The 12,503-nt window shown below is 42.6% G+C and overlaps 2 protein-coding genes across 7 annotated transcripts in view; one reads left to right on the forward strand and one right to left on the reverse strand.

Moving 5' to 3' along the window:
* Positions 1 to 399: 399 nt before the first annotated feature.
* Positions 400 to 6,537, forward strand: PDCD5 (programmed cell death 5). The gene is made up of 6 exons (XM_081031748.1): positions 400 to 548; positions 1,476 to 1,513; positions 3,883 to 3,944; positions 4,752 to 4,843; positions 5,954 to 6,025; positions 6,344 to 6,537. Exons 1-6 carry the CDS (start codon positions 483 to 485, stop codon positions 6,389 to 6,391), a joined length of 378 nt encoding a protein of 125 aa, XP_080887874.1. The 5' UTR covers positions 400 to 482; the 3' UTR covers positions 6,392 to 6,537.
* The window catches only part of ANKRD27 (ankyrin repeat domain 27), a 54,384-nt gene continuing 45,908 nt past the window's right edge, over positions 4,028 to 12,503 (reverse strand). For 2 of the 6 annotated variants that reach the window (XM_081031736.1, XM_081031739.1), the window contains exons 26-29: positions 11,831 to 11,942; positions 10,988 to 11,066; positions 10,727 to 10,799; positions 8,320 to 9,665 (exon numbers count right to left, since the gene is read on the reverse strand). In XM_081031736.1, coding sequence (XP_080887862.1) covers positions 9,432 to 9,665; positions 10,727 to 10,799; positions 10,988 to 11,066; positions 11,831 to 11,942 — 498 coding nt within the window. In that variant the 3' untranslated portion in view covers positions 8,320 to 9,431. Of the gene's footprint in view, positions 5,756 to 8,319; positions 9,666 to 10,726; positions 10,800 to 10,987; positions 11,067 to 11,830; positions 11,943 to 12,503 lie in introns of those variants that run through there. The other 4 variants (XR_013992152.1, XR_013992153.1, XM_081031737.1 and 1 more) reach the window with 4 other exon arrangements.

Below are 12,503 nucleotides of genomic sequence, written 5' to 3' on the forward strand. Positions count from 1 at the left end.
ATCCAGTTTTAGAACCTTTCCATCACCGCACTTAGCCAGTCTAAGCCCTAGAACCCTCATCTGTAAATGGAGATAATATGAGCCTAACACATCATAGCCCACCAACAAAATTTACCTGTTATTCTTATACTTTTTGATGATGGCCTGTTTTTAGTTTTCTGTCTTTGTCCATCCGCAACCCGGTCCTAGCCCAGGTGACGGCCCCAAGTGCAGAGCAAAGACGCGGCCGCGCTGGAGAAGGCTCCGCCCACTCGCTCTGCCCACCGCCCCGCCCCGCCCCGCCCCGCCCCGCCCCGCCCCACGCTCAACCACTGGCTATCGGGAAATCGGGCCTCTCCCGGCGCCCTGGCTGCGTGGGGCGGCGCGGCTCTGGGCTGGATTGGTGACGCCTGGCCGCCGTGGGCGCCTGCGCAGTAGGGAGGGCGGCGAGAGCGCAGGGGCTGGGGGCCGGGTTGCGGCTGCTCCACCCGGACGGCTGCAGCATGGCCGAGGAGGAATTGGAGGCGCTGCGGAAACAGAGGCTGGCCGAGCTGCAGGCAAAGCACGGGGTGAGCGCGCCGGCCAGGCCCGGGCCCCCTCGCGTGAGGTGGAGGGCGCGGCGCCTGGAGGACCGCGGCTCAAAGCGTCGCGGCTGGTCCCCGGCCGAGTGGCCGAGGACCCTGCCCCCGGCCCCGACTCCGAGGCCGGCCTGGGCCTTTCTCTCCGTCGCGTGGCAACGCGGGCGGCCAGCCGACCACGTGCTGTCTCCGGCGGGTCCGGCTTGGGGGCCTCTCCCGAGCCGGGGGTCGGCCCCGCTCAGATGTCGGTCCCGCCGGGCCGGCGTCGGTCCGAAGCCGAAGGTTCGGCTCCTCGGGTCTCCGTGCTCGTAGCTTTGGGATCTGGCCTGCTTCGATTACTGTTCCAGCCGAATGGCTTCCTAGAATCCAGTCGTTCTGACCCAAGTAGTCGCTAAGCATCTGTCGAGGGTCAGCTGAGCGCCGGGCGCGGAGGGCAGGCGGGGATTCCCGTCCCGTGGCGGAGGTGACAGCCCCGGGAGGAGCCAGCCACGAGTCACTACGCGCCATCGCTAAGGGGCTCAGGACTGACGGTGAAGGGAGGGGAGGGCTGTTAGGGACGGGGCGCCGCGGTCTCCAAGGAAGCGCCGTGTGAACCCTGAGCATCCCCAGGGCAGAGGCACCTTCTATTCCCCCGGGAGCTGCGCTTGCCTCGTAAAATTCGCTGTCGTCGTACGGGTTCGCCTCTCCCTAATGGCTGCGTGTGCGCTAACACACTGTTAGATTGTGACGTCAGAAGCTCATCAAAACATTGTCGGAGGTGGAAGGTATCCCACCGGCTTCTGGGAGGCCCGACTTTTAATTATTTGGCAATTGGCTTCTATCCCTGCAGGAGCCGATTAGGTATCAGATAGAATAGTTCCTATATGTATATATATTTTTTTTCCTGTGAAATTACTAAAAGTTCCATTTCCTTTACAGGATCCTGGCGATGCAGCACAACAGGAAGCAAAGCATAGGTACGGGCTGGCGCGCTGCACTTTTTGAGGGTGGTTTCACCAATGTTTTTGTTTTTGTTTACTTTAGTTATTTTCATAAGTACGTGAATCTTAAAGTTCTTCCTGACATAGTGTTTTCCCCATAAATCATCAAGGTATCTTTGTTATTCATGTGTTAAATAAATGCACCCATAGCACTTTCCTTGTTAATAGTTACTGGTTGCTGTTGGTTGCTCTGCTAAACTGCGACGACCTTGAAATGAGCATAGCAAGAGGACTGCTTCTTAGGGGGGTCCAGTGCCTCACATTTAGTAAGTGCTAGACAAATATCAACTGTGATACTATTCTGAGATTGTTATTTTATCCCAGCACATGCAGAACACCTCCCACATGGCAGGCTTTTTGAACGACTAGTTACCCCATCATGCTACCTTTTTTTTCTAATTGTGATAAAAGAACACATAAAATTTACCATAAGAACCATTTTTAAGTGTACATACAGTTCAGTCATGTTAACTATAGTCTCGTTATTGTGCAACAGAACTTTTTCATCTTGCAAAACTGAAACTGAACCATGTTTCCTCGAAAATAAGACCTCGCTGGACCATCAGCTCAAATGCGTCTTTTGGAGAAAAAATTAATATAAGACCCGGTCTTGCATAAATTTTTGCTCCGAGAGACGCATTAGAGCTGATGATCTGGCTAGGTCTTATTTTCAGGGAAACACGGTATTGAAGAATTCTCTACTTTTTCCTCCCTCCATCATGCTGCCTTTTAACTCACTTAGCAAATATTGAGAACCTGCTCTAGGTCAGGCACTCTACTGGGTCTGTAGAAATAGGCAGAGAAGGATCCTGCCTTTCCATGGCTTATTTTATTGAGAGAAGAGAGATGGTAAGAACCTAGGATAGTGCTAAGAAAATAAACCTACATGAATTTCATTAATTCTAAGACGTAACTTTTTTGTTTTACATTTTAACATACCTGAATTTGGAAAAGGTCTCATAATGATCACTATTGTCCTGGATTTTTCCAGAGAGGATTTACTTTGCTTCTGCCATCACTTGGGTACATTTCTAACCTGAGATGTCTTACAATTAAATTCTCTGCTTGAAGTTTCCCCCCTCCTTTTACGCTGGTATGAATTCAGACAGTACACCTGCATGACTAAAGCTTCAAGTTCAAATTTTCAGAGGAACTTTTTTCTTCCTTCACTCAGGGCCAAGTTTCATGCATGTATCCTTACTTGCTGTCCCTTTCTGCATGGCGGGTTTATTTCTTGTTTACCTTGTACTGTGGATGTTGCTCTTTGCTGCCCCAGTTGTGAGTGGGGGGAAATCTCTCATTAGCTTCCTCATCTAGGGTGTTTTTTTATTCTTAGAGATACATAACACTATGGTTCATCTTCCAATCAATGGCATCTCAGATTCAGTGAAATATAGTAACAGTAGTTTGTGGCAGGGTTGAAGTACTCAGGTGTGGTAAAGAAATGGCCTGTGTCCCATGAACCCTGTGGGGCAGTTAGTGGGTACAGCCAGTCCCAGCAAACCCTCAGTTCAGCCAAAGAATCTCTGCTGTTGTCTGTGTTGTGTATTAAGTTCCTTGAAGGACTTTGCTTAAAAAAAAAGTGCTGCTACTTAAAAAAAAAAAGTTTGAAACCACTGTCCTATTAACACGAACTAGTTCCTACTTAGATAGGTAGGATGATGCAAAGATATTTGCAGAGTTATAATTTCACTCCCCCTTCTCACCCAAAAAATAGAACTGAGAGTCTTTAAACATGGGATCTGGTTCTTGCTTGGCCACGATTCTGTGTCCTCTTAACATAGCCTCCCTAGGTCTTGGTGGCTTCATCTCTAAGATAATTCCATGGATTAATCATTTGGTCCTTCTAATAGCCAGAAATCTCACTACAAATTTCTAGTACCTCTCACAGACTACCGTGTTTCCCCGAAAATAAACCCTAACCGGAAGATAAGCCCTAGAATGATTTTTTTAGGATGACACCCCCTGAACATAAGCCCTAATGCATCTTTTGGAGCACAACTTAACATAAAACCCGGTCTTATTTTCGGGAAAACACGGAAGGTACTTAATAAGTGTTGGTAATGGTGGTTGAACTGAAACTCCACCCCCGAATTGTGAAAATGCAAAGTTTTACCTTTCAGCCTGGTAGGTTTACACCCACATAATATAAAGCTGACTTTGGAGGGCAAGAATGGACTCTCATAATAGCTGCTGCTGTCCGCACAGCACCGACTACAGCGTACAGTTGGTGTATGCAGCAGGCTTCCATCTTGGGAAATGTACTGAGTGAGTTACGTTTTTGTGTGTTCAGCTGGAATGCTGACAGTTTAGTTCTAATTTTGCTTGACCTGTTTTTGTTGTAGGGAAGCAGAAATGAGAAACAGTATCTTAGCCCAAGTTCTGGATCAGTCAGCCCGGGCCCGGTGTAAGCATCTTCAGTTTCTTCTAAGCTATTTCTGTAAAATTGCCTTGGGTTAGTTGAATAGGGACATACATATGAAATTATGGCTCTCTCTAAATAGTTATTTATTCTAAAAAAACTTAAGATACAGACATTTGTAAGAAATGTGAAGTTTAGAAACCTAAACAAATGTACTTAAATCATTATTAAAAGTAGCAGCTCAGTTCTCTTCTACCAGGGAGATGATCTCCAAGGGCTTATTAGGTAAAATTTATAGGAAACAACTCGTAAGTCAGTCACAAAATGTTGCTGGTAGTTGACGTGGGTGATGGGGACTTGGGGGAATTATTGTATTCTCCATTTCAGTTCATAATTCTTCATAATAAAAAACAAAAAGAAAACCATGTAGAAAAAAAATTAAATGAGCCAATTGGAATGAACTAGTATCTTCTGTATTGTAACTTGAAGCCCAGCTTAGAGGAGGGAGCCTTAGATGGATCTCTGCCATTATGTATGTGTAGTAATGTATAATTTGTTTTCCAGAGGGCAATCATATATATTTTTTTAAAAGCCATAGGGCTTAGAATCTGAGGACCCAAGGTGAATCTTGGCTTTGTCACCACGTCTGTGTGGCCTTGACTAGACTGACATGGCTGAACTTCAGTTTCCTCATTTTTAAGAAGGGTGACAGTATCTTCTGTCTTATCTACTTTGCCAGTCTCAATACATAAATAAGTCTGTGAAGTGCTTTGGAAATGCTGGTGCTTAGTTTTAAGATATAAGTGCATTTAATTTTGATGCTTTTTTGTATATTTACTTTTTTCTTTTCAGTAAGTAACTTAGCACTTGTAAAGCCTGAAAAAACTAAAGCAGTAGAGAATTACCTCATACAGATGGCAAGATACGGACAACTAAGTGGGAAGGTAAGCTTGGACTGCCTTGAGGCAGTTTTACCTGTCGTTAACCTACTCTATCAGAACATACCTTCAGAAGGTCAATTTCATGTTCTGGTTACAGAATTCTTGTTGACTATTTTAAGCAAGTAATTTTTAAATTAGAGAATAGGTGTATCACCATAAATCCTAAAAGATAACGAATTGCCTTTCCTAAACTCCTCTGCTCTCCCTTTCTGACACTGCTGTAGGACCCTGTTGATGTCTGTGTGACCCAATGACTGGTAGGGTCAGCTGGCTTAAATTGCTTCTACACTGGAAAGAAGCTTTCTCAGTAATACTAATGGAAATACTACCAGTGTAGGCAGACGTTAAGCTTGTTTTGCAAATGAGATAGCGCTACAATTCCTGGTTACTATGTGCGTTACTGTAATGCCACAATGGGTATACTGTGGCAAGTCTGACCTTCCTTCAAGATCCAGACGGGCGTCACCCCCACTCCCCCACCTGCCACCACAGCCTGAGGGGCTCAGTCCTGCCCTGGACCCCTTACACTAGGAACGTGTGGAGGAGACAATGACTGGCTTGTCTCTGTTGAGTGACTTACCACCTGCACTTCCTCTTCTCAGGGTCTCAAGGGCAGAGGTGGTGTGTCCTGTGTCCCTGACACTTGACAGAGTGGTGCAGGTGCTTGTCTTTTTCTGCTAGTGGGGATAAAGACGCTCTTAAATACCTGTCAACTTTGGATTTTTCTGAAGAAGCTAATTGATGGATACTTCCCCCCCTCCTCAAACGAGGATTAGCAGAGCAAATTTTCTAAGGAACCAATAGAGGCCTACCTCGGAGATATTGTGGGTTCGGTTCCAGGCCACTGCAGTAAAGGGAGTTGTAATCTTTTTCTGGTGGAGGGTCTTGCCTTCACTTTGTAAAAAAGTGCAACACCTGTGAAGTGCAATGAAGTGAAGCCCAGTAAAAAGAGGTGTACCTGCAATTACAACCGGTAACTCCAACCTTTAGTCCCACCTCTCCTTCCCTCTGGTACTCTACGCCTACTCCCCAGGAAGACGAAGACGATTCAGTCTGCTGAGGTAAATTCTTTGTTTAAAAAAAAATGACTGTTTTTCTTGCTGGTTATCCTAGGTAACAGAACAAGGTTTAATAGAAATCCTTGAAAAAGTAAGCCAACAAACAGAAAGGAAAACCACAGTTAAAGTAAGTTTCCCTAAATGCACATGTCAAAAGAAAAAGATGGATATTTTAAATGGTGTGTTGAATATACATCTACTGGCCACATTTCAGGCCAGAGACATTTCCATTGTGTAACACGTGGGAGTTGGGAGAGAAAGGCTGCCGGATGGAGGGTGTAACTTTTAAGGCTCTTCCATCGTCGTCCCGTTTCTCTTAGATCTAAAACACCAGGTTGTTTTAAAGACAGACAAAAATGTCTCGCTGTAGTAGGCAGAAATAGTTCTCAGAAAATCTGAGTTGTGTTTTATTAAACATGTAACGACACTTGTTTTTTCTCCCCAGTTCAACAGAAGAAAAGTAATGGACTCTGATGAAGATGACGACTATTGAATTTAAAGATGCTTAGACACTGGAACGTAATGGAACAGTTCTAGGACAGATAATATTTGGCAGAAGTTAAGATATGGATGAATGTTTACTTTGTTTATTGTCTATATGCCTTTGGCAAAATAAACTTGTTATGTAAAATAAAACAATTTGGGTAAAGTTGTTTTAGTACCATAGTACCATGAATGAACAGATCTGCATTTTGCCTTTTTTCCTTTCCTACCAAAAAAACCTACAGCAGCATGAATATATCTTTTGTAATTATGATATTAATGTTAGGTAGGAAAATGGCCTTAGCAGAAATAGAAGTTGCTCAAATGGTCTTCAGTAAGAAGAAAATACCATCCAGTAACATGGTGCGCGTTAAAGACCATGGATTAAGCTGAACCAACTTTAATCTCTAATATTTAACATCTAATATTTCCAAGACACAGGTTCTGAAAGCAGGCACGCTGTTTTTCTGACTGCAGATAGTACTTACATTTAATGTAAGAAAATTCATAGCTTTGGTTTCATTTATCATCTTTTCAACTGCATTGAGATATATTATCTAACAAATCTTGCCCCTATCCAAAAAGTCTATAACTAAAGTGATAATTCCATTGCAAAGAATTCCCCAAATAACCAGGACCTACTGGTAATAATACTTGAACAAACATTCTTGGGGCTGACGAGTAACTCGGTTAGAATGTGAGCTCTGGGCAACAGGACTGCCAGTTCAGTTCCCACATGGGCCAGCGAGCTGCGCCCTCCCCAACTAGAATGAAGTCAACGGGATCTGCTGAGCTCCCGGATGGCTTGATTGGAACGCATCCTCTCAACCACAAGGTTGCAGGTTTGACTCCAGCAAGGGATGGTGGGCTGCGCCCCCTGCAACTAAGACTGAACAATGGCACCTTGAGCTGAGCTGCGCCCTCCACAACTAAGACTGAAAGGACAACAACGTGACTTGGATGGAGCTGATGAGTCCTGGGTAAAACACTACTGTTCCCAAAAAAAGGTCCTGGAAATACACACTGTTCCCCAATAAAAGTCCTGTTCCCCCCCCTTCCCCAATAAAATCTTTTAAAAAACCCCAAAAAACAGTCTTATGTAAAATAGAAATTTGGGCATTGCCAATTTCTAAGTTATCAAATTTAGTAAAGAATTGGAGAAAAACGTGTTTTTGAAAATAATCGAAGTAAATCACTTCAGATGGCTCACCCTGCTGATTAGCAGAGTATCTCAAGAGGAAACTCCTCCCCTAAGATTGCCAGTCCCATTCAGGGTACTCATATCTCCAGATAAAGTGTACACTACGCTGGAAACTGTCAATTTGGATGACACCGCCAATCACAGCCAATCAGGCCTCGACCCCAGCTCTGATAATGCAAGCAAATTAGTCCCCTTACTTCGCTGAGCCTATTTCTTCATTTGACGATTCTGCTAGCCAGGGCAATTTAAAATTAAACAGGAGTATGTATACATAGAGGTATAATTTAAAAATTAATATCGTACCATCCAAAATATAGAAATGGTTGTGCTGATAAACTGCATAGGATATAGTTTCTTAATTAGGATGGTAGCAACTTAATAAGTTGTTTTGTTCAAAACTGGGGAAAAGGATGAAAACTTGGCAAAGCAACAGTCCACGTGTTCTATTTGGACTAAGAAGCTGTATTCATTTTTTTGCGTTTTAAAGAAAACTGTGAGGGCCCTAGGCACTGTCTAATGCATTGTCAGCCCTAGTCGGCGTGGATGGGTAATGGTCTGCTCTCAGTGATCCAGACTACATGTTTGAGTCACGTGCATCTATAACTGAAAAATAAAATGTATATCCATCCAATGGGGGAAGATTTTGCCATACACAAAGCACGTTTGTAGCACAGAGGCTTAGAAAACACATCTTCACAGAAAAACATAAACTAAAAAAAGTATGCCATGACACTCTCCAAGAATCATAAAGTTTACTGCTTCTTTTCCATCATTTGGCACATACCCAAGGCACATTAGAAAATTAGAAATCATAAATTACTTTGTAGAAAAATAATCAGCCCCGCCCTTCTATACATACACAAGTATTTCTAAGAACATGCACAGAACCATTTCCTTATTACAAAGTTACTTGAGAATGTACTCAGGACAAACCCATGTTTGTGGCTCTAGACCAATTAGTAACATAAAAAAATAAGAGTATAATCTATAGAAATTCATAAAAAGGAGTAAATGGCAATAAATTCCAACTTAAAATAACTTTGACCTGGTTTGTGCTGTAAATTTTGAATTTGAATCAAAAGACTAAGAAAAGATGTGCCAAATCTACTTTCTAGTTTAGTTACCATCCTTCAGGTGTGACATTTAAGGGACGGTTCTTAATGGAAAGGCATGTTCCTACAGCCACAGCTACAGGCACAGATGGGCACTCATCAAATACCTGTACTTAACTCTGTTGTAAGAAAAATTATACTCAACTTTCCCTACATACACAGTGTCGAGCAGGTCCTAGAGGTCCTTTTCACTCAAAAGAACATCTAAACGGCATTTAGGCATCTTTGGGTTCAAGTGCTGCTTTGCGAAGGAACATTTTCCAGGCCCTATTTTCTTCATTCACACGTGACATTTCTGCCCAGCCCGTACCATGAAACCTACATTGCTTCTCTTCAGCTTATCCCAGATGAAGGAATTCTTTTAGCGTGTGGTTTGTCAATTTATACACATCACAGAGGTTGAGCACCTTACAGTAGGAGGAGGTCAGAATCTGGTGATGAAACCTTACTGCAACCAAGGAACCCTAATACTTAAGAAGAAACATACACCCCTCAAGGATCTGGACACCACTGAAATTTTCATCCGTTTCTTTTCAGGTGTATTCATTAGCTTTGAAGAGGAAAGAGATGGCGATCGTTTTCTTTGTTGCATTCTTCCAGCCACAGAAAAGCTTTCGGGAACTTTCTGCGTTTCTCTCAAGTCAAATAGAACCCATTTAGTTCTGCACTGTACTCATGCTTGGCATCTTCTTGTTCAGGACTTACTTCGTGGCAGCCAAGTTAATTCCTTCTTACTGTTAAGACTGGGAAACACTACCCTCCTGGGAAGTGGTGAGGTTGCCGGCAGTCTCTGGGCCCTTGGGTACAACGACCTCATTGACAGTGTGTCTACGGAGCATGCGCCTGTTTCCAGGAGCAGTGTGTTTCAGTCCAGGCCTCTCGGGCTGATCACCGTCTCCTCTGGTAGCAGTCTGAGGTCTGCTCTGGTCTGGCACGTTACTCTGTTTTTGTGTCATTCTTTGCCTCCCTGGCTAGAGAGATGGTATAATTCAAGAGTTCGCATGTGCACTGTACTTGAAACAACTGCCGTGACAATAACAGCTACCCTTGAGAGCTTATACGTGCCATCCAAGGGGCTCGGGACTTCCCACTCTGCTAGTCCTGTGGTGATACAGTCTGACGTGCGTCAGACACAAGCGTAAATGCTTTATGTGCTTTCAAATTTAACCTTTACAGCTGACAAGTGTATACCATTTGTGTTCCCCATGCTACAGCTGAGGAATCAGGATCAGCCAAGTTAAGCAATCGGCCTCAAGTCCCATCGCTGGCAAGGGAAAAGCTAGCACCTGACTGAACCAAGGCAGATTTCCAAGTTTGTTGGTTTCCCACCCAGCAGCGGGTCTATTAGCCAAGTCATGTAAGATTAAACGTGAAATCAAAGTTAGTCATGTTAACAAAAATCACTTGAATTCTCCAAAACAAAGATTGAGAATGTATGTTTGTTCCAACAAACCTCTGCCACACATACTATAAATTCAATGTTTCATCAATAGTCATATATTATGTCAACAAGCAGCAAATAAGAAGTCATGTTTCTGAGAAGAGTCACCTAATAGCACCACAGAATGTAAAGTTGGCTTCTTTTTATAACTGATTGAATACTGCTGTAGGAAGACGGCCACATACAAAATTGTCTATATGAGCAACTTCATACCATATTTGGACAAGTTTTTTACGCATCTATATACAAATTTGTTTTCGTCCTTATGTTAGTGATTAACACATTAGTGAATTTGCTTAGTGAAATGTGAGATATTTCACCAAGTACACACACCATGAACTAATTACAGCATCTTTCCATGCATATAACTATTTTCTACTTTTTGCTCACTTTCCTTTCTCAGCTCAGAAATGTAGTTTTTAAATGTAACAATAAGTGAAGTCTATATTCTTGACAATCCGACTAAAGAACTTGTTTTGTTATTAACTCTTACAGTGAATAATGCAACGAGAAATGTGTTTACCATGGATTAATTTTTTTAAAAGCCAAACTTTAAAGAGGATGATTATAACCCAGTGTTTAATAACTCACCTCATGCAAAGAGTCTTCAGCAAAATTAGGGACACTTCTATCTCTTGACATAATCTCCCTTGAAGTCCTTCCCCTGAAACCCAAAACAAAGTAATATAATAAATGTGAGGGGTAGTGGTGCAAACACTGCGATTGACCACAAGGTGGCAGCATTTGCTGAGAACGCAGATTGGTCCATCACTTCAAGAGGAAACACAGACTTTCTGTTTTAAGCAAAGGTGGGGTCAAAAGTACAGAAATCAACTCAAATTTTATACTTACTTAAACTGACCAACTGAGTTGACAAAGTAAAACTGTCTCGTAAAAGGTTCATTTGGTAGATGATACATTTTTGAGTTCCCTGTAGATAAAAGGATAAACATCTGAAAACTTCCAAAATAGTTTAAGAATTGTTTTAAAATTATGGCATAGATACAACCTTTCAATTTTCTCAGTTTAACAAAAAAATTGAAAGTGAATCACTGCATTTGCTTAAAGAAACATATTAGCAGGTATCTATTACTGGGTGAACGCCATGAAACAAAGATAAACCCTTAATACAATGATATTCCCCAGCCACAGCCAATTACAGTGAGACGGCCTCAGGGTTATCAGACACGCGAGCGGGTGCATTCACATGATTGCATTACAAAATCATACTGTCATTAAAAAACAAAAAATAAAGGACCCCATCTAAACTGTAACAACTTAAAAAAAGGAGCAAACACTTCAGCCCTATCCCTGTTTGGCAACTGCTGTTCTAATTAGCATCAACCGAAAAAATGCTTTAAAGGTAGCATTTACCCTGATGTCCAGGAAATGCTTAGAAAAACACCTGGCTTTGGAATGTGAGGCATGAAAGAAACGCCTGGAGGTTGCTCCTCCTCTCCAGTTGGTGAGTGAAGGCCTGACCTTCAAGGTAACGCTGACAGGTACCATCCCAACCAACTGGAAAACTAGTATCAAAAATTAGGATGTAACTATACATTTCTTTGGGGCCGAATCCCATCTCCTGTCATAATTTTGATTACATTTTATATTCACAATTAAATGAAAACCAGCAACTATTCATGAACTTCCAAATAAACCCAACTTGAGAATGGCAGAAAGAACAGAAGTTCTTACATTTTTTCCTGATCTTCACGGTAACGTACTCCTTGCCATCTGTTTCGCCAGCATCATCTAACGTGGCCACACAGCTTGGCACTACCTGAAGTAATTCCATTATTTTTGAATTCTACAATTTGAAAGGGAAAGGGTTAATAGTAATATTTTTTTATTCCTTCTCAGCAGATAATTGCCTGTTTTTGATCTAAATGTCAATCTTCTGTAGCTGGGCAGAAAAGGAAGAAGCAACGATAAGACAAAACGTTGAGGACGTAAGGCCTAGTGGTAAAGCGCAGCCCAGCACTGGAGCCTGGCTCTGCTCTGTCTCCGCCGGGTACTCGGGGCCAGGGATTACTGCTCTGTGCCCTCGGTTGACACAGAGCAATAGGAGCTAGGATTCTAGTTATCGTGAGGTTCTTGAGGACCCAGCACACAGTAAGTACGCCATAAAAGACATCCATCAGTATCATCATTTGAGAAAGAGCTAAATTGAAAGTTTAAAATACTTTAATACTGTTAAGAAATGTCATTGAAGCTCAGAAATTAATATAATTAGCCTATGAGCAGGTTGGCTTTATGGTGACTTTAACATGTCAGTAGTGCCATTTAAATAAAGCCTACTACTTGTCTGCCCTGAGTAGAAAACTAGATAAAGATTCACCATGAAAACAGGAACAGGAAAGAGCTACCT

The sequence above is a fragment of the Rhinolophus hipposideros genome (assembly GCF_964194185.1).
Source record: "Rhinolophus hipposideros genome assembly, chromosome: 21".
In the NCBI taxonomy this organism is placed as follows: Eukaryota; Metazoa; Chordata; class Mammalia; order Chiroptera; family Rhinolophidae; genus Rhinolophus; species Rhinolophus hipposideros.

Coding starts and splice junctions, on each gene's coding strand:
- PDCD5 (XM_081031748.1), top strand. CDS start 483: ATGGCCGAGGAGGAATTGGAGGCGCTGCGGAAACAGAGGCTGGCCGAG. Junction 1,514..3,882: donor CAACAGGAAGCAAAGCATAG/GTACGGGCTGGC, acceptor TTTTTGTTGTAG/GGAAGCAGAAATGAGAAACA. Junction 6,026..6,343: donor AAAGGAAAACCACAGTTAAA/GTAAGTTTCCCT, acceptor TTTTCTCCCCAG/TTCAACAGAAGAAAAGTAAT.